At 39.1% G+C, this 22,873-nt stretch overlaps 1 protein-coding gene and 1 long non-coding RNA gene across 3 annotated transcripts in view; one reads left to right on the top strand and one right to left on the bottom strand.

Annotated features, from left to right (window-relative positions):
• LOC116317786 (metabotropic glutamate receptor 4-like) overlaps positions 1-22,873 on the bottom strand; it is a 189,215-nt gene that overhangs the window by 67,367 nt on the left and 98,975 nt on the right. For both annotated transcript variants that reach the window (XM_031736659.2, XM_039612154.1), the window contains one exon: positions 15,239-15,455. In XM_031736659.2, coding sequence (XP_031592519.1) covers positions 15,239-15,455 — 217 coding nt within the window. The remainder of the gene's footprint in view (positions 1-15,238; positions 15,456-22,873) is intronic.
• On the top strand, positions 3,107-22,512 carry LOC120440210. Its single transcript, XR_005613072.1, has 3 exons — positions 3,107-3,154; positions 17,685-17,821; positions 22,385-22,512. It is a non-coding gene; the product is annotated as an uncharacterized LOC120440210 (long non-coding RNA).

Below are 22,873 nucleotides of genomic sequence, written 5' to 3'. Positions count from 1 at the left end.
CCTGATTTCATCAGGGCTAATGGGACAATTGGAATCCTATTTGTGTCTCACTGTGCTGCCTATTACCTTATGGAAATCCTGCTCAAAATACAGCATCACTTATTTCTTTGCGCTAAATCAAATTCGGTTTCCACCATCAAGGTTATTTCAGCATACTGTGTATGGAGATTGCTTGTGCCTAACAGTCAGTGGTTGGTTCATGCCAGTGTTTTCCTATCACATGAGGTTCAAAGCCTCTATTCATCCCCCTCCCCCTTGTGACAATGGTACCCCTGACTCGCTAGCACAAGGGTGCTTTTCTCATTTATTCAAAATTGACCTTTCAAGGTCCTTTGCAGAGATGAAATGCTGTTTAATCCCCCAGCAGATGAAGAATATAGTTTCAAGAACTTGTTAGAGTTTTAAGATCACAGTAAACAGTGTAAAACAACACCATTTTGACAGAAACAGGACAAAATATTGTTTTCGCTGTTTAAAGGGACCAAGGGCTCACTTAGCCACTGAACATGCATTAGCGAGTTACTCACTGCAATATAACTTCGCTGTCTTTAATTATTAAATATAAATATAGGTCACACAAATGATTACTTACACCCAAATGGCAAACTAAAATGTTAGGTTTCGTTTTATATGAATTATGCAGCACAATCATTATTTAAATCTGCGTGGCTAAAACGAAAATAGAGAAAGTATAGCTATATATTTGGTGTGGATGAAAGATGGAATCAATCAGTTCCAAGCATATTTCAATTAATGACTCTTAAAGGTCATCCCAATCTCCAGAGAGCAAAGGTGCATCTGTCTTACATCTTTTCACCTTTACAGTGAAGTGCATTACAGAACTCGGTTCTAATGATATGGTAAATAAAGAAACTTTGACATCATCTAGTTTGCTGTGCATCCCATATTTGCACAGCCATCACAATGTTTCAACACTATTGTCAATTTAGAAAGAATGTTGCAACTATGCAAGTTAGCCAGAGCAGTAATTAGCTCTCAAGGGAGCCAGAAAAAGACTACGGCAACAATATTATCTTGTTTAACATCAGTTCACCTTGCTCGAGTGCATCCTCAGGCACAGCCTCCAACTTCAGAAAAAGGCTCAGACTCTTATCTGACCTATACATGCTTTATATATGTAAAGATTTTATATATGTAACTTTATTATATCATGAACCACATCTGGCAATAAAAGAAGCCATTTTTAACATTAATATTTTACATTGTAAACAGTTATGTCCTGTTAACTCCTTCATGTTACCTCGCACATTTCTAGGTTAGCAGAAAAGCTAGTTTGCCTCCTTGCTGAATTGTATCAGCAAAGCCATTCTTCCAGAATCAGTGTCGGTGGACAATTACAGGTTCATCCAAAGCACCATGGGACAGTTCTATGGATTTGAAAGCTCACTGCCTTAAAGCAGGATTTCTTCATTTACTCCTCTGGCTCCAAAACAAGTCTGATTATATAGAAGTCTTAGGGAAATCGCTACTGCTCAGTACACAATATTCCAACACTTGTCAGTCTCCAGTTTCAAATCTTATTTAATGAAAAACAATGTCTGTTTTCTAAATTATAGCCCTGTGCAGAGGAAAAAAGATAATAAAAAGACGTAGGTTTTAATGGAGGTCTAACTTGTGATGGATAATTCACAAGAGTATGAGTATGTGGACACTTCATAACCAGGCCTTACACACCAATGGGAGGAAATCAGGACAGGATGATAGTTTCCATCTTTAATATACAGTCTATACTATATTCCCTGAAAGGAAGAACTACAGCAAGAGGGAAGTTTGTCCTAATTAAAATACCACTTGCACTCGCTCTCTCTGGAAAACTGCTTTGTCTTGTAACACAATGCATCATTGCTGATGACCTCATAACACTCTTAACTAACAAGACCTAACGGTGACAAATGTTTCAACAATCACACTCTGTCTACATACGATTCAACCACTAAGCCTTTTCTTTCCACAAAAAACAGCTCACTGATTTACACCAAAGAACACACAACACTGTAACATAAACAGAACAGGTTCACGGTTTTCATCTAAAGCTTCTGTTTTCGTGTGAGGATGTTTATCAGGATGAAGATTCAAGCTAGATGAGAAGCTGACTAAACAACGTCTTCCACCTGCTCGTTAGGAAGAAACCTGAAAGAACAATACTTCTGAAGGAAACTGTACTGGCAGATGTATCCGTGTTTCTGTCATACACGACTCCATGCTGTGTAAAGAAAGTTTACAGAGTTGTGAAGCAAAGTCTGATCAAACACAGATACTATAAAGACACATAAAATGATTTTGTCATTTCTAAGGTCATGAAAGCCTCGTCTGCTATGCTGTTGTTAAGTGAGATGTTAATATTAGGGATGCACCGATACCGATACTGGTATCGGGTATCGGGGCCGATACTGTAAAATGCGCGCGTACTCGTACTCGTAAAAGTTAACCGATACCATGAACCGATACTAATGTAGCCCGGATGGGAATTTGGGAGTAGATACTCATAATTCCCATGGACTTGAACGCCACGGTAACATAAGGTGTTCACAGTTATGTGATGTAACTGTACCCTGAATTTAATTTGCCCTGTAATATGTCACAAGGTAAATACAGGTAATTAATTAGAGCAATCAAACTGTTATGTTAATCATAAAGTATTATTGTATGGTATGTAACTCTGAAGGGAGTTAAAATATTGTTCAGAGTTCTAATTTTCTGGAGGCCCGTGAAGGTAGCATATAACGGGACCTGTGTATCTGTTGCAATGGAGGAGGAGAAGAGAACGGCATGGAGAGATGCATGAGGTTAGCTGAGCCAAAGTGAGAGACTCCGCTAGTTTTACTGAGGTTAACTTGCACAAAAGAGTGTGTGACTAGAAAGCTAACCGTGTGGGAGCTTCGCAACAGAGTGTGGGTGAAGTGACTTTTTGTTTCAACGGTAGCACCACCGTGGAAATCTGTGTTTCCAGCTAAGACCGTCGAGGCTAAAGGCTAGCCCGGACTGCTTGGCTGCGCCACGGCGGCAGCCGCTATGGACTGTCGGAGAGCTGGACAGTGACGGGCTAACGCGCTGTAGCAGAGACAGCATCGGGTCCGCAGGGAGTGGATTTAGTGTGGGACTGGTGAACGGCGACCTACCGAGCAACGGAACTGTAAGTCAGACTTTTGTGCTCTTACTGGGGAGAAGAGGATTTTCTCCATCGTCCAGCGTGAGCAGCAAACAGGCCTGCAATAAGTGTGAATGTGAGTGTGTGTGGGGCCCATGTGTGAATATTGTATGTTTAGTGGAGTTATATAACGTGTTTTGGAGTGTATATTAGTGAGTCACTTACCAAAAGGTGATAACATAAGTTGGGTTGTTTAATATAATTTGAAAGGGAATTATTTCATTTATACAGTGTATTTCATTTGGTTAAGGAATTGGAATATCATTTGAGTTTAAAAAAGGGATGTGTTGTACAGTATTTGTCTCTGCCCTTACGTTCAGTAAACGTTTCGTTTGTGTTAAAGAGTTGTCTGGGGTCGTTTCTTTACTACTGGTTAAGTTTAACTTGTGTGTGGTAGAAGTATCGGATTTTGTACTCGGTATCGGCAAGTACTCAGATCCAAGTATCGGTATCGGATTGGTTTGAAAAAATTGGTATCGTTGCATCCCTAGTTAATATGTCAGCGTCGATAAATAGACACAACTGGCAAAAACACAACATCCATTAATTGACTTCCTTCCCGCAAACTGTGCTGAGATGCACCTTGACCGCCTTCTGTTTATTTTAGATTTGTGTAATTATATTATTCTCGTCTCTCCCTAAGCTAAATTTTATTGCTGCTGTAATGAGCACATTTCCCCAAAGGGATCAATAACTCTCAAGTCAAACTAATCTAAAGACACTGCTCTACTGTGCCGCTGGCTGCATGCGCCCAGTAATCTAGATGCCAAGTGTGCCAACCAGCAACTATATAAAAACAGCACATATATAAAATGGAGAGAAAGTAAAAATGAAATGAATTAACCTTAGGATGATAAAATCATAAAATACTTCCTTCCTGATAGGAGCCCCAGATAAATTAATTAACAATAACCATTGCTCTAACAGAAATAGTGCAGCTTAGATAAGGAGAAACTGCAGGAATTAAAAAGTTGTATTTCCTGTAAACATGTGCGAATAGGACAAACAATCAAGTTTGGAGTCAGTACAATAATTCTTAGGATTTGTCTCCGTTTTTGTCTGGTACAATGTTGGGTTGGTTGCCTGGCATATAAAAGGCAATGTAATGCATTTATTACACAAATATTTTCACATTGTTTTGTGTGAAATCATCAAATTACTCTGTAAGCGTTTGTATTTGTACAGAAACACTGCACTCGTTCTTTCCATGAGTTCACTGGAAAATGTCCAAAGCTCTTTGTTGTACAGACATGCATGCATGTATTAGGCATTAGTGTAATGTAACTCTGTGTTTGGGTGACTGTATATGTTTGAGTGAGTGCCAGAGAAAACTTGTGGTACCAGGTTTGGTCACACTGGAACACCACTGAGGAGATGTTGGCTACGGAGTGCAGCAATGCACAAATGAATTGAAATAAAGTAACAGGGTTCATTATGCAAAATTATATATTTGTTTATATTATTTATGATGTCCAATATTTATGCTTTAAGGAAAATGACCTCTGGTGGCTCAACAGCTTTGAACTAGTGTCTGCACAGTAAACAGTTTTGTGAAATGCAAGTTCTTTTCCTAATTTTAACTCGGTTGTTTTTTCTCAGTTGTTGCCGAAACATAACCAAACCATGAGTTAGAACAAGTCAGTAAAAGAAAAGGTTCAAGTAAATAAACTGGAGTCCAGTCTCTCAAGGAACAGTAAAATGTGTCCATGCCACTTTCATTCTACCTAATGTGACCTTTGTCTGACCTTTAAAAGCATTTGTTTCAGGAATGCTTACATGGGTTGTTTCAGGCGGTACTGTAGCAACAAATGATTTAGTTGAAGGACCTGTTGTTTTTTTGCACATTACTCTTCATACTTTACTCTCTGAATAAGACACTACAAATGTCACAGATCTTATAAGAGACAGACGGAATATTAATGTTGGACATGATTTTTACCTAATCTTTGAAAAGAGGAACTCTGTGCCCATAGTGTCTCTAGAGAGATGCTGAGTCATTACATTCCTTCAAGTGAGGCTCCTTTATTAAGTGAACTCTGAGTGACCTCTGTAACCCAACCTAAGGAAAAAAAATCTCCATAGAAACATCCATAGGATCCAATCAGTACAACTGCATACAGCATCACTATCTTAATGAGCTTCTAATGGGCAGTTTTTGATCAAAGTGGGAATTCAAATATGTTTATTTTTGCATTTAGTAATGTTTTTATCAATGTTGTTACCGATACTCACCTCTTGTTTTTCTAAATGGACTGAGCAATTAGTACATTTTAGAAAAGCTCTCTGGGTTTAACACTGTACAGTTAAATGCTAATGCAAACCACTACATCAGCAAATAAATATAGCTGTGTAAAAAAATTGCACACTGATTAAAGCTAAAACAATTATATTTTAGGTAAAATTTCAAAATTTAAATTTTTGAAATCATTTTTATGTTACAATTTTTTGATGATGATTTTTTTAAATGATTTTTTGCTTAATTTGGTTCATGCGTTGACCAAGGTAAAGAGCACCAGGAAGAGTGTGAAAGCCAGGAAACTGGCTTTGTAGGCATGTTTTGATAAAACTATTGGACAACATTATTGGTTTTTGTGAACGCCAAAAATAGATGGAAATATGTGCTACTTCTTAATTAGATACACCTGTTCAATTGCTTTGTAACACAGGTTGTGGGGAATATGTTCTTGGCTCCTGTAAATGTAACTGAGCATTGTTCAAATGCTACGACTAACCTGTATATTGTTGAAGATCTCAGTTCCTTTAAGACCACAATGTACCCATCTTTTGATGGATGTTTCCAGGAAGGTAACATGCCACATCACAAAGCTCACATCATCTCAAACTGGTTTCTTGAACATAACAATGAGTTCATTGTACTCAATGGCCTTCAAAGTCTCTATATCTCAGCCCAATAGAGCACCTTTTGGATGTGATGGAACACGAGGTTCACATTTGCAGTTGACAAATCTGCAGCAACTGTGCGATGCTACACTGTCAACATGAGCAAAATCTCTGAGGAATATTTGCAGCATCAAATAGAATCTCTGCCACAAAGAATTAAAGCAATTTGGAAGAAAAAAAAGTGTCTAATCAATATTTGCAATGTTAGTGCATTTCTCTCATGCAGTAAGAACTAAATTGAGCATATGCAACTTTGGTAACATCCATCCATCCATCCATCTTCATCCGCTTTATCCGAGGCTGGGTCGCGGGGGCAGCAGCCTAAGCAGAGAAGCCCAGACCTCCCTCTCCCCAGCCACCTCCTCCAGCTTATCTGGGGGAACACCAAGGCGTTCCCAGGCCAGCCGAGAGATATAATCTCTCCAGCGTGTCCTGGGTCTGCCCAGGGCCTCCTCCCGGTGGGACATGCCCGAACACCTCACCCAGGAGGCGCCCAGGAGGCATCCTTGTCAGATGCCGAACCACCTCAACTGGCTCCTTTCGATGTGGAGGAGCAGCGGCTCTCTCTGAGCCCCTCCCGGATGGCCGAACTTCTCACCCTATCTCTAAGGGAGGCCAGCCACCCTTCGGAGGAAGCTCATTTCTGCCGCTTGTATCCGCGATCTCGTTCTTTCGGTCACTACCCACAGCTCGTGGCCATAGGTGAGGGTAGGGGCGTGGATCGACCGGTAAATTGAGAGCCTCGCTTTTACACTCAGCTCCCTCTTCACCACGACGGACCGGTGCAGCGTCCGCATCACTGCAGCCGCAGCACCAATCCGTCTGTCGATCTCCGGCTCCCTTCTCCCATCACTCGCGAACAAGACCCCGAGATACTTGAACTCCTCCACTTGGGGCAGGAACTCATCCCCGACCGGAGTGGGCACTCCACCCTTTTCCGGCTGAGAACCATGGCCTCAGATTTGGAGGTGCTGATCCTCATTCCCGCTGCTTCACACTCGGCTGCGAACCGTTCCAGTGCGAGCTGGAGGCCTTCACCTGATGAAGCCAACAGAACCACATCATCCGCAAAAAGCAGAGATGAGATTCTGAGGCCACCGGCGAAAGCCCTCCGCCACTTGGCTGCACCTAGAAATCCTGTCCATAAAAATATGAACAGAACCGGTGACAAAGGGCAGCCCTGGCGGAGCCCATCACCCACCGAAGCGAGTCCGACTTATTGCCGGCAATGCGAACCAAACTCTTGCAACGGTTGTATAGGGATCGAATGGCCCGTAGCAATGGGCCAGACACCCCATACTCCCATAACACCTCCCACAGGACACCCGAGGGACACGGTCGAATGCCTTCTCCAAGTCCACAAAACACATGTAGACTGGTTGGGCAAACTCCCATGCACCCTCGAGTATCCTTGAGAGGATAAAGAGCTGGTCCAGTGTTCCGCGACCAGGACGAAAACCGCATTGTTCCTCCTGTATCCGAGGTTCGACTAGCGGACAAACTCTCCTTTCCAGCACCCTGGCATAGACTTTCCCAGGGAGGCTGAGGAGTGTGATCCCCTGTAGTTGGAACACACCCTCCGGTCTCCCTTCTTAAAGATGGGGACCACCACCCGGTCTGCCAGTCCAGGGTACTGCCCCTGATCTCCACGCAACATTGTAGAGGCGTGTCAACCAGGACAGCCCTACAACGTCCAGAGCCTTCAGGAACTCGGGCGGACCTCATCAACACCAGGGCTCTGCCACCAAGGAGTTGTTTAACTGCCTCAGTGACCTCGCCCCTGGAAATTGGCGGGTCATTCCCTCATCCCCAGACTCTGCTTCCTCCTCGGAAGACGTGTCAGTGGGATTAAGGAGGTCCTCAGTATTCCTTCCACCGCCTGACAATTTTCTCAGTCGGCGTCAGCAGCGCCCGCCAGCACTATACACAGTGCAGGTAGAGCACCGCTTTCCCCTCCTGAGGCGCCTGACGGTTTGCCAGAATCTCTTGAGGCAGTCCGAAAGTCTTTTTCCATGGCCTCTCGAACTCCTCCCACACCCGAGTTTTTGCTTCAGCCACTGCCCGAGCCGCATTCCGCTTGGCCTGTCGATACCTGTCGGCTGCTTCCGGAGTCCCACAGGCTAACCAAGCCCGATAGGACTCCTTCTTCAGCCTGGTGGCTCCCTTCACCTCTGGTGTCCACCATTTGGTTCGGGGGTTACCACCACGGCAGGCACCAACCACCTTGCGGCCGCAGCTCACTGCAGTGAGGTTTTGAAGTTTTAATATCTTTTTACATTTTTTAATTTAAATATGAGCCTTCAAAAATTGAAACACTGCATGATTGCACAGCAGTGACCAACATATCAAACATGGTTGATTATTGTGTATTTACCATCTATGTATATGTATGTATTTTTTGTCATTTTAAACTACGTTAAGATTGCAATACAAGATCTTATGTTGCTTCAGAAACTGTCATGGAATCGTTACACTACTTTAATGTAATGTGTAAGCCTATTCTAATGACGATAATATGAAGCCATTAGAAAGTGCTTAGTGGAAGCTGAGAAAATCTTATCCCCCTGACAAAAGTGATATTGATATGTTCTCATGAAAAGGAGCTGTCTGGATTATCTGCAGTATTGTAATCCAGATTAGTTGCCTGAGCTGTCTAATTTACGTTATTGTCTTATGTTGCGTAATTGAAATCCGTCCTCTTCTCATCAGTTTGGAATGATGGTCTTAAATAAGTGGACAGACAAATTTAAGTCTCTTTGAAAGTTAAAATCAGTTATATGTCCACCCTTTGACTAGCTTTATCCAGAATTTTTCATTTAATTTTGCCACACTCAGCTTATATTCTTGTTTTTTTGTTGTTTTTTATCCTTCTTGTACACCAACCTGATTATCTCCTGTTGCTGGGTGCAATGCTAAAGCCACTGAATGTCACTTAAATGTCATTCTGCATTTTTCTGACAACCAAGCAGACTACCAACTAGAAGAAAATTTGATGCTCATAGTTTTAAGTCAGTAACCTCATTTTATTGTTTTTGGTGTCCACGTAATTATTCATATACTAACCTTATCTATAAAAATTCACACAACAACCTCTTTTGTGGCCAATTTGTGCCACATCCCCCGGGTACTTCAGGCTAAAATAAACTCCAGTATCCCCCATAACCTCCCCCACACCCTAATCCGTTGCTTTTTTTCCCCTGCACTTTTGATTGAATCTGCGCCACGTATTTCTCCATTTCTTTCTTTCTTTCTTTAAATATGTATTAATGTGCATTGACATTATAAAGTACAAGCTGCCACACAAGAAGCAGAAAGGGAATGATGTCACATGAAATCATTTGGTCAGCTAACATTTCTATAGGGTATTACTTAAGATCGAAGTTCAAATAGCACTTGGCTAAGGAAATTGGCTTTTATAGTGTCTTTGCATTAAGAGCAATATGTAACCATTAAGTCCCTGTCAGAGAGGGAGAAAAGATGGAGAGAGAACAGCTAGAGAAGATGAGTGATGATTATTTAGCCTTTCGTTTTGCCTAATTAAGCAATGACAAGTAATTGTTTAAACAAATTGCAAGAGGACATATCTGAGGCACTCAGGGGTCATTTGCGTGATGTCAAATAATAAATAAAGACATAACTGGCTGACACATCACGGACGGGTGTGAACTAGAGATTAAAAGGCCATACGGATAGAAACAGGGACATCGCTGTGTGTGCTGTGATCTCTTCCCTGGGTGACTGCGGTCATTCAGAATGCAGATGTTCACAAGTCTGTCTGTTGCTCTGGGTGGAGCCGTGCTTCTATCTTATCCTGTTACGCAGTCTACAATACTTTCCAATTTCTTTACCTTGCAGCTTTCATGATATTCTTCAAAGAGTGCATCAAATATTTATAAACCAGTAAGAAGAAAGCGTGATCTAGCTTATTCCCCTATGCCATAAAACTCCATTGTTGTTACACTGTTGCGTTGAGTGGTGCATTACTTCATTATGATAAACACAAGCCCTATGCATCTTAAGGTTTGCTCTAATGCACAAACTTATTATCAAAATTAAGTACTAGTGCACCATGGTACTGTGCAAAAGTCTTGAGTCACCCCTTATCTCTTCATATTTTGCTTAGTTTGTACATTTCTTATCAGCATGAAAATCAATATTTGGACTGAGCATCTTTATTCTATAAAATAACCTGAACTCTCTTAGGCAAGCTTCCTTGTAATTTCTTTAAGCAATGTGATGGCAAATTTTAATGATTCTGGCCTTCCATGTGTTAAGCTGATGATGAAAAGTTCTGACTGTACTGTGTGACAATGGTGGGTAGATAACATGTGCTTGGATGATTCATGGTCCAGCACAAGGACTGGAATGAAAATGAGTGAAGAAGCTGCCAATATCCAAAGGACTTTGAAAGACCTTCGAAAACCCTGGAGAACTATTTTTCAAGACCACTTTGAAAATTGCAAGAAAGTCTGGCTACTCTGAAGCAAAATATAAGGAAAGGCAGCTCAAGATGTTTTCACAGTGCTACATGTATTAATCTTTAAATAATACTGTAACTCAGACCTGCAAAGTTGTGCACAAACACCCAGTTGGTGTTTTAATATTTTCATGGGATTTGTTATTTATGACATAAATATAAAGCCTCACCAACCTTAATATTTAAATGTGAACTGCTTTTAACCTGAAAGATCATTTCAGTAAGAATCAGTTAATAAAACATAATTATGCATTTTCCCCATGTGCTGAGTTCATACTTTGTTTTTGCTCACCAGGCATAACAATCAGCCCATTCTAAAATTGTCTGTTCCCTGGATCTACAAATAAACCACCCAGGAGCAATGCAGAGTTGTTTGTGCTCCCCTTTTCTTCTTCTTCATTTTACATTCTCCACATGGGCTTATTCAGCCCAACTCTGTGGCTAACACTTGTAATCCTCATCACATGGGGGTAGCAGTTACTCCATTAGCAGGGTTTCTTATGTTGATGTCAGACAGGCCATTGGTTTGCAAGGGAAATCTTGTTAGGGTTCTTATTGACATTGTGTTTCATTAACTTGATTAATGACATCTATTGGGGCATGCTCCATAGTAATCAACGTCTCTGCAGAGAAGGGCAGTCTTCAGCCAGAGATGAGCTTCCACTGCCCAGAACTGACTGGCCTTTCAGTCTCCTGTTTGTTTCCTAAAGTCCGCACTTGGAAAGAATCGTACATTCATAAATATGAAAGTAGTAAGCAATAAGAGACCATTAAGTAGGCCCCGGATGACCATTAGGAAGTTTCCATTTCAGAAACTATGTGCGTTTCATAAAATAGGTCCTTTGAAATTGAAGAAATAAAGCATCCGGTGGCTGCATCAGCTACACGTAAGATGTTCCAAATTATCTGGTGGTATTAGAACTTACTATGGCCTCATTGTACTGCGCTTTGCTTTGATGTCTTTAGTAATTTAATATAACATATTCATTGCCAGCGGAGAAAATCTCTGTTAGTCTGTTGCAGTAAAATACTAGGTGAAAAAAGGGGATTTTTCCAACATTAGGTGTACCTAATACACATATTACAATTTAGTATAGCAGAAAAAGATGTAGCATCCTGATATTCATGTCAATTGCTGTTTGACAAAAATACCAGGTTGTCTTAATACTTCCACCAGCATACTTTTTGCCTGTCCTGTTCACAATCCTCTGTGCCATTTACAACTAAGCAAGTGCATCAAAGTTCAACATTACGATGAAGTAGTGAGTCCCAAATGTATACATCCTCCATGCAGTATTACATAGTTTAAAAGGGCATAGTGAAAGTAAAAATAAAAAGTATGTGATTTGGAAAGCTTTCTTTCGTTCTTTTTTTAAACAAAACAAGTGACTGCTTTTCGTGTCCATGTATCCTACCACAGCTCTTACAACCATCCCTTCAGGGTGGGTCACATCCTGGGTCAGTATATGGGAGATGAGAAGCTTCTCATCTCAGACACTACACAGAAATAAACACTGAAGGCCACCGATTCTCAGCTCAAGGCACTTTTTGCCAGAGAAGACGGATACAAAAGCAGAGATCAAAAAACCCCACCTGGAATTCATATTTACCTTTCATCATCTGCTTTTTACCCACATTGTACTCAGTCTTATTTGCTGGCTCTCTTAGGGGAAAGCTGTTCTGGTGAAGCTCCAAGCATGTGGCTCCTGGGCTGCCAGGGCTGCTGCTATGGGAGCTGAGTCAGATAATTTGCCCGTTCAGGTTATTTTCTTTATTCAGCTCATGACAGTGGTACATGGCAAAGTAGGAGAATAAGTGCAGCAATGAATTAGCAGGATATCCACAGTCACAGGGACTTGCTCACATAATATTGTGAAAGCACATAGTTTCAATTAAGAGCTTAAACTAAATTGTCACAGCTAATATCTATGATTTTTCAGAGTAACTTATCTCTCTAAACACACTAATCTATATATGTACTGAGCTTGAACAAACCCCCAAAGAATTCATATTGACAGTTAAAGTCTGATTCATTTTTAATGTATATAAGAATTAACTAAACATATTATAATAATACTATTTATCTAAAACAAAATAGCCTAAACGTTTTGGCAGTGAAACTTATGAAATGCTTCTAACTGATCTTTGATATAACAAAGAAATGAAAAAATATTTTTAAAAAGTAATAGTCTATGAAAACCAAAATTTTTGCTGATGTCAAAACATTTGGCCTTGACTGTATTGCAACATTACTTTGTAGTTTGTTTAATTCAGGAGCCTCTATTTTAACTTTAACTGGCCTTCTCCATTTTGGTATGCTAGAAGGCAAAAGTGACAAAAGGGTGGACTGCTAAATAGACCAGATGGGCATAACATAGCCACATATTTAAGTAATTGCATTAAGAATGTTCCAAAAGGCAACCAACATAACTGAAACTGATCATTTTCACTCCAATACTTAACCTTGAGACCTAAAGCATTTTACTAAGAAATTGACACCCTGTGAAGTTCTCACATATGGAGAAATTTGCTCTTCGTATTAGGCTGTACCTATACTTTTTAAGGTAAGCCATTTTACATTGGACTTTATAAGGAATAAACTACTGTTGAAGACAGCCTCAAGTGGTCATTCCAGAAACTACAGTTATTGGCACTTTGTCGCATTGGTACTTTGGCACTTGTTTTTTGTTTGTTTGTTTGTCGGTTTGCTCTTTAACTCTATAGAGTTTGAGCAGTCAATAGCCAATAAAATCTTCAGTTCATGTTTTTTCTTTAATGCTATTGATATCAGCATGCAACACAGAAATTTTTACTGGAGATTATTTAGACATTGCTATTTAGCATCACTATTTACATTTAGTAATGCCAATATATTTCTGGTCATTCTGTTAAAAGATTTTTTATAGATTTTCATGACATCACTTTGAAACTGGGAAAAAAAAGATGCCTATAAGCTTCAGCGTAAAGACATTTTTAAACTTTTGTCAGAAATACAATCATCAAACAGAAGATAATTTAGATTTGCCATATAGTATGTTTAAACTGTTAAAATTAATTACATTTGTGACACTCTCAACTAATATAATCTGTTGAGACCTGATCGTGTCCACTATCTAGACTAACAACTGCAATACATTTCTTTCCCACCCCTCAGCTTCCCTGACATGTGTCCAAGAGATTTAAGGTTCAGAATGACAGAAATAATTGATGAGCAAGCACAGCTAAGTTAGTCTCATTGTAGTCAAGCACAGTGCAAGCCAGAAACATGACCAAGCCCCGACCTTTTAATTACACTTGTACTTAGCCATCCAAAACCCTCAAGTACCTTGGGAACTCCTCTAGTGTAATAGTAATTTGAAGGAAGAGAACTAAATGTATACTGACCCCCATTTTCAGAAACATATGGGACACTATGTAAAATAAAAATAAATAAATTAACAAAAGCATGTGTGACAGTGTATTTTTATTATATTTACAAGTGTGTTTATAACTTTTTATGTTTTTTCTTTTAAATCATAAGTAAAATTAGTTTGCTTTTTCAAGATTAAATCCAGTATTTAGGCTCTAAACCTCCCAAAAAGCTCTGAAATCATCTTAATGCAAGTACACCAGGTAGGCTTTTACTGCCTACTATGGAAAATAATAATAGATTTTGTAACTGCAATATATTCTTGATGGCTGTCAGATGTTACACATAGTCTAAGTTGTTTGGATGCTGGAAAGGAGTATTTCTTGTCCAAGCTCTCAGACTCTGGGCTTACTTGTGGTTCCTAGAATATTTAAAAGTAGAATGGGGACAGAGCCTTCAACTTTCAGGCCCCTCTTCTGTAGAACCAGCTTCCAGTTTTGATTCGGGAGACAGACGGCCTCTCTACTTTTAAGATTAGGCTTAAAATTTTCCTTTTTGATACAGCATATAGTTAGAGTTGGATCAGATGACCCTGAATCCCCCCCTTAGTTTCTGGAAGGTTTCTTCCAGTTAAAAAGGAGTTTTTCTTTTCCACTGTCAACAAAGCCCTTGCTCATAAGGGTTCGTCTAAATGTTAGAATAGAATAGAATAGAATAGAATAGAATAGAATAGAATAGAATTCAACTTTATTGTCATTGCACATGTCACAAGTACAAGGCAATGAAATGCAGTTGGGGTTTCCTCTGTATTATTGTAGAGTCTTTACCTTACAATGTAAAGCACCTTGAGGCAGCTGTTGATGTGACTTGGTGCTTTATAAATAAAATGGAATTGAATTGAAAATCTGTGTGGGTATGAAACATTTTACAGAGTTGTTTGGCTTTAATAAACTTTAGTGTAGATTACTGTGATTGGCATTTTGAAGTAGTGTATGGGTGCATTGTTAGGTGTATATTCTAGATGTTAATTAGCAACTTCTTCATATGACTGATATTGTCTCTATAGCATCACTCTTGTAAAACTGAATGGTGCTTCAAAGCCATTCATATCATAATTATATGCATGGTAATAACAAACAGATGTACTCTGTGGTATTAAAGTAGACCTCTGCATATGCAAGTTCTGGGATGAAATCTAACATTTGACCTCAGTGGCTGACTTTTGCTAGCGGTGTCACTGAGATATATCATTCTGCAGCGCAGCAAGCTCGAATAGGTGACACCTTCCCACGCTTGGTGTGCAAGTTACGCAGTAATGATATACAAGGCCAAGTGTACTCACCATCCTCCCGAGACTTCTGAATGAAAGCATCAACACCGCTCTCTCCATAGTTCCCCTCTGAGGCCACTGTGGAAACATAGTTCCAGCGCATATACTTCACAATATCCACCATGGCCTGGGCCTGGTAGGTATCAGGAGGCACCACTCGGGAGAAGAAGTCATAGCGGGTGTTGTCACTTAGCTCTGGAGCTGTGGAGGCATAGCTCACCTGGGGTATCTGCACAAAAAGAAATAATAATATCATAAGCTTGAAGGAGCTTCTAGTCAAAGGAGTTGTGGGATTGAAGTGAACACTATCAAGGCAAAGCAATGCACACTTACTTGTGTGTGCTTTTCAACTACAAGGGAATCAAAGTGCTTTACATAAGACATAAAAGGCATTAGGACAAGATATAAAAGAAGCTCAAAGCTATACAGTAATAACAGACACAGATAGGATTTAAAAAGGGTACAATAAAAAACCCACAATAAAAGTAAGTAACATATTTAAAGAATAAACAATTTAATTTAATAAAGGGCACTAGCCCTAGAGTTTATAGACAAGTTTATTGTACATAAAAACTGAATACTGCTTATCCACTTTTAGTTTTGACTAAGGGACAGTAAACAGACCTTCAGCAGAACAGGAATGTATTGTAGCCCTGAACCATTCAGTGCTAAGTAGAATCATTTCACAGCCACTCATTTAAAAACAGGAATCAATACAAATGTGTGAAAACTGAAGTCATATGAGCCACTTGATCTTGATCTCAATGTAACAGCATTCTGAATATGCTGATGCAACTTTCTAGATATAATAGTCTGGCTTAAATCATTTTGTTTATCATGCATTCTTATGATAGTAGCCTGATTTTGTGTATGTCTTCATGTAGCCTTTGAAATTGAAGCACAAATACACCATTTTTTTCCATTAGCAATTGAAGTTGAGATTCAAGTTATTCGATTCGAGCTATTTCTCTTTAGACAGTTATCAAACAACACCCTGCTGATCCATTTATAATACCCAGCATCACTACTCCCTTATGCTATCGTAGGATGGCCAGTATATAAACTGAGATCACGAGTATGTCACACATTTCAGCATGGGTCACTTGCTGGCATATTTGTGTACCAGAGAATGTCCATGCTTGGCTGTAGCTTCTAGAGCCAAGCATTGTAGAAAATGATATAAAAATAAATAACTACATTATTGTACATAGGGTACAGTGTATAAGGTTTTATAAGCATTAGATGTGCAAGATGCTGATTTTTGCTGCTCCAACTGCATCAAAGATTTCACTGATGTGTGCACCAAGAAAAACAATACACAAAAAAGCTAAAAGAGCAAAAACTAAATAAATAAATAAATAAAACATACAGGTGAGCTAAATCAAGAAGCTTTTCTTGAGTGACCATAATTTTATATAAGACTTACTCTTAGCTGGTGTTGTGTTTCTCAACACAAGAGACTGTTTTCAGGGATTTCACCATGTCAGTTTTTGAGATAGATAAACTGTGTTTGTGTAAATGGAATTTTTCATCCCTATGGCTCACACTGAACAAAACAGACAGAAGGCAGAGGTGTTTCCTGGTAATGATACACAGTGTGCCTTTTTGATGAGGATCTGTCGTCATGTTTTTGTGTCTCTGAACAAAATGAGGAGAAGGTGCACTCAGTGAAACATGAGCCTAATGAAAACAGCACTGTTTCCCTCCAGATACTTCTTTGCCACATGCAGCATTTCATTATCACTGACAGACCTGTAGGCGCACGCACACACAGATAACCCTTGAAATGAAAACATCTGACTTAAAGGCAATGTCCTCCCAACATGATGAACACCAGAGTGGCCTAACGCCCTTCTTTACATTACAGTATATCAATAAAAACGAAGAACTTATCTCCACTCACCAGTGGCTGCAGATCAACCTTGGCATTGTAAATACAAATACATATTCGACAAAAAAACAAACAAACATAGGTACGGCATGTTCATGGGTAGTTAGTAAGAAGAATCTGAAAGGTGAAACTAGTGTGTATGCATTATGATTTATGTTTGAAAATGCCTTAGCTGTTGGGATAGTATGTGCCATGCACCCCTTCCCTTGAAATGTGATCATGCAAAACTGGAGCAGCCAGGAATCAAACTATTAACCTTCCAATTAGTAGATGACCTGTTCTATCTCCTGAGAAGGTCATCTATTAAGTTCAGTCAAAATTTTGTAAAAACTTCATATGCTGAACTAAACTAAAGATAAATCCTTCGGGAGCTAAAAAGTGAAACAGTTTATCAACCTGCTTACCTCACATCATAATCAGAACACATCGTGACCTCTATGACAATTAGCTTTGGTGTTTTTGTTCTCTTTTCTGCTTTAATTATACTACTATGACAATTAGCTTATGTTGCATTGTTTCATTTTATATTTTCCTTTATTTCCTAATTTATTTGTGTTCATGTTTCAGGTTGGATAATCAGTGAAACATGGTAGAGACAATATCACCTTCTTGAATCCTTCTCAACAACAGAAAAACAAAAACTGGTCAGAAGTGGGGGGAATAAAAATGCAACCAACTACAGTGCAACAGCAAACAAAAAGAAGGTAAGATAACTGTGCAGTGGCTTTAGGGGAAGTCATGACTATTTGTGAATGGCCCGGCCAAAGTATAAACTTTAACTTCACAGAACATCTGTAGGGAGACCTGAAGACAGCAGTTCTCTGAAGCTTTCACAGGCTCTGCCAGGAGGAATGGGATAAACTGTCCAAATCCAGCTTCGCAAAGCCTGTAGAGACTTACCCAAGCAGACTGCTAGTGTAAGCTGTAACTGCTGCCAAGCTGGTTTCTTTTATCATGGGTTCTTAAGTCTAAACTGACAGAGAGGGGAAAAAAATCCAATATTATAGACTTAAAATTGTATTAAAACAATACTGAATACTTTCTAAGGTGATGGCTTGTATACATTTTTGTATTGCAAAATAAAAAAACAACCAAAATTCCAAATATGTGATGCTCATCTGAGGCCAAATCTGAGGTGAAGAGGATTGGTTTCTTTTAAGCTATCAAAAGAGATACAGCAGGCCAAAAATACATGTTGGTACATGGGGTTTGTTTGTGGTCTTTTCAGTCCCATCTACAGCAGCCTTAACCATGCATGTCTAAGCTACCTTAGCTTGGTTTGAAATCAATTCTTGAGGACAGGTTAGAGGCCAGACTCAGTGAGGTACTTCACTTGTGTACTAGTACTTTAAAATGATTCCCTGAGCAAGCACTTGTGTGGGAAAACATGAAATAATGATATGGAATATGTTATAATGGAACAGAGTGTATTCATAGACTGGAATCTTTGAAAGCTTACTTTATCAACCATAATATATTACTGATCAAACTTATGTAGGGATAAAAAATGATACAAAAGTCTCCTTGGAAACAGTCATTATTATTATTATACTGCAGTTACTTTTCCTTTTAAATATGAAAACAGTTCAGTAAAATTAACCCTACACGAGGGATCTGTGTAGGGGTAGTTATCTTGTTTATTTGTTATTGAAATAACAAACCAATTAATTTCATATTTCCTTTTCTTGTTCCAACTCATATAACATCTCCCAGATAGACAAGTAGATAGACACAAATGGAGAAAAAATAGAAACATGAACCTGCACTACATCAAAAACAACAAGGGTTTGTTCAAATTATATCGACAAAATATATCCTGGGTGGCCTGCTGAATATGGGAAAGCTCATAAGTATGCACATCACGATGAATGGATTAAGATCTAAAGAATCTCATTATTTACCTTGCATCTGAAATGAACAAAGGTGCGTTATAGGTGCATTGTTATTTGAAGGAGAAAATAAATCACAAGTGAATAAGCATACTTGCTTGCTTGGCATGTGACTTTCTCAGCTTTGACACCCAACGTGTTCTCTCCTGAGAACTCTGCAGAGTGCAAAGCTGTTTAATTGTTGTGACTATTAACAGGTACATCCAGAGACCAGAAATAGCAGATTTCTGTCACACCACGTCACTCTGACAGGCTGTCAGTTTCTGTTTTACTGGCATGTTGCTTGTCGCTAACAAAGATGTGTAAAGGTTTTCATCTTGACCAGGATTTTTTCACAATTTCCCTTATTAACCCGAACTTGCGCTCTTAGCATTAAGCACCTGAGTTTGTGAAAGCAGTGGGGAAACTAACTGTGAATGTGATAGAACTTAATGATTTCAGTGTGATTCACATCCAGCGACACATGGTAATCTGACTATAAAAAGAAAGTCTGCCTGCAGAAACTGCACTTACTATTGAGTTGAATGTCAGTCCTCTAGAATTCATTGCAGAACAAAAAACACATGACGTATTATATAAATATGTGTGTAAATAACAATTTTAGGCTTAGATATTTAGTTGGACTACATGTGCAGATAGGAATCTTATCCTAAATTAATTCATTTAGAATTTAGATTTTTACCTATTTAGGTCAAGACTTTGAATAGCAACATTTTCAAATATCCTAACATTACCTCAGATCCTAATTGCTATGCTAAAATTATGATCTGGCAGAGAAAATTGGTGTTTCCTCCCTTTATGTTTTCCAGCATCATTTAAGACCTTTTAGTGACTGTGTGGTGCCATATTTATCTCAACTGTTTGCTTTGTTGAGCATCCTGTTGAGATGAGGAGCAACTTAATGATGATAATATTGGGACCCAAGGTGTGGGTGCAGTATTTTTCTGAGCAAATGATGCTGGCATGCAAAATAGCTGACTATATTTGCATCTGTAATTCAGACACCTGACAGATCCTTGCAACCCGCAGTGTGGCCCAAATGCAGAGCATCTGTTTCAATCACGTTGCATATGGAAAACATAGATGGAAAGACATAGTTTAGCTGTACTACTTGGCATTCTAATTTTCTATCTGAAGAACGCTGACTTTCAACATTGCATGAGCTCAGTGTTTGTGATCTATGGTATGAGTGCAGACATATTATAGACTACAAAGTCAATAGCATAATTAATCTAGTAGAAAATAAGTATTTTTCACATTACATATCATTTATAAAACCAAAAAAAATCTGAAATTGAAATAGCAACATTTTGATCATCAGTTCCAGATACACTGTGGGGTTTTTGCTGTGGTACCATTATGGAGTACTTCCATTTGACTTCTGTTTGAGTTTAGTTTATCTTGTTCCTACACATAATAGCACACAAGTGCGCACACAGAGGCGATGTGATACACAGTCCTGACAATGATTTTAGATTATTCCACAGAACAGCTTTACCAGCAGTGGTAGGGCATCAAGATGTGCAGTAATGTGTAACCAAAGGCAGAGGAAAAGCTCTAGCTGGTAAACATAGGTATATTTTTTTAAAGAAGATTTTAAATGTAAAAACTGGAAAATGAAAAGAAAAATGCTCTCCAAATGTCTAATCTTTGAGGCCTCAGGGATACACACTATGCATTTTGCAGTGTATCACTGACTATAAATATTTAGTTACAAACCAAATCTTTTTAGTCTAGACTACAGTCAACAGAAGATTGTTTTTTTCTATATGTACTAATTTAAATTTGGCAGTAACGCTCTCTTCAGGGATTTTGAATATATGCCTTACATGTGCCTATGTGAAAAGCTGGAGGTAGGAAGTGCTCCAGCAAAGGCAGCACAGAACAGAACACATATCAGTGACAATGTATGTGACACTGTTTAGATCAAGAGATCAGGTGGAAGCAATTGAGTACCGGTAATTAAAAAACTTTTTTTTTTTTTGCTCTTTAAGCATTTACTCTATATTGGCTAAGTGATATTTGTAAGGACATATTGTGTACTTTGTCTTTTGGTTCCTCATGACAGACACATAGCTCTCCATAGTAGGATTGTTGCAAAATGAAACAACATTAAATTCCTCATCTGATTAGCTGATATTTTTCAGCACAATTACAAAAAGCATGCTCGATTTTAACTCGTGTTAAGCAACATAATCAAGATTGAACAGTTCTAGTGTTAATGTAAACTTAAACAGTCATAATAATTGCACACCAAAAAAGACTGAACACTTGGAAGTCTGCTTTTGTACTCGGCGAACAGTGGGATCCACCATTGTTTCGCTCTGTGTCAGAGAAAGCAAAGCTCGCAGTGCAACAGCTCCTCACTCTTACACAGCAGGAGCTTTGTGTGTTGGCTGCAGCACAGCAAAGGCTGCATTATACCTAAGTGTCAGTGGGTAAAACAGCAGTGTGCTCACTACATTCAGGCAGAGATAATGGCTGCAGTTTTCTGCTCCAGCTTCATGCAGATTAAATTTACACAAAATTACAACATCTAATTTGCATTGTTTAACTATAAAATGGCCACTTAGTATGGCACTAGGATGTGAAGAAAAACAATATCTATAATGTTTTGATTTGCATGCTGAAATCTGCACAGATCCAGACAATTGTGTAATTGCTTCAGTCGCGTAGCTCCTTAATTTAATTTAGGGCCAGAAAAGAAATTTGGGCTTGGACAGCGGCTGCAAACATAAAGAGGACTCAGTTAAATTTTCAGTGAGGGATGTGGGTCAACTCTTTGAGTCAAACGCACCACTTCAGTATCCAGGCTTTCTCCGTAATTGCTATCAGCTGCTGTTGACACTGAGGGGAGATTAAAGTTTCACTTTGTTACTGTCAGGGTAAGTGGAGCAGCAAATAGCTGAGCCTTCTGAATAGAAAACCAATTCCTGTATAATGAAATAACAAAACATATTCTCACCGCTGAGGGAATGAACAACAACGTAGCACTGGATACAACAGGGATATTTGGCTATGATTCAGACTGATGCATTAGTATATAAAGGGACAGTATATTAGTGGGAATTATTTCATTATCGCCATTATTTTCTTAGACTTGCTTATTCTGATACACTGTCTAGCTATAATGGGTTTAATTGAGCCAAAATGGTAAACTGTGACTCCAAATAATGCTACTTAATTTCAGCCGTGCAGTGTCACCGTACTGTCAAATGTTCAGTCCCAAGAGACTGGTGATAAAAACTCAGAGCATGCTTTAGACCTTTTCATAATATTTCCATCTCTCAGATTTGACCTTTAATATTTTGACATTCGACTGAATTGAGAGAAGCCAAAGCCAATAACACTGAGCTCATCCTGCTTTGTCTTCCACAGGGACTGACATCACCCTGCTTCAATCATGCAGATCACTCTGGGGAGCCCAAGTCTCTCTGCTGCCTACTTCAGCTTTGGTCAAGTTATGGTGACCTCTCAAAAAGGATTTGTGAACTGAGATGAACCTGCTGGTGATGTGACTGTTTCAGGTGAGGCAGTAGTTTCAAGATGTTTGTCCTCAAACATCAAAAAAAGTCTTGCCTACAAGAAAAACATTTGTTACAGGTAATAACTAAATAGTCTTGCCTACATTTTTTTCTTCTAGGCAAGACTATTCTTGTTAATTATTAGCCCACTGTCTCAGAAAAGCCTTCAGTTTAGTTCACTTCAGCACTAACAGGGACTAGTAAGAGGTCATATCTCCCCATATCACTGGCTCCATGTTAAATCCAGAAATGAATTCAAAATCCTTCATTTCATATACAAAATTCTGAATTAGCAGGCCCCATTATATGCTTAAGAAGACCATATTATCCTAATAGAACACTT

Source organism: Oreochromis aureus, linkage group 5, assembly GCF_013358895.1.
Source record: "Oreochromis aureus strain Israel breed Guangdong linkage group 5, ZZ_aureus, whole genome shotgun sequence".
Taxonomy (NCBI): domain Eukaryota; kingdom Metazoa; phylum Chordata; class Actinopteri; order Cichliformes; family Cichlidae; genus Oreochromis; species Oreochromis aureus.
The sequence above is the reverse complement of the archived record's forward strand: the minus strand, read 5'-3'. Positions and strand labels throughout refer to the sequence as shown.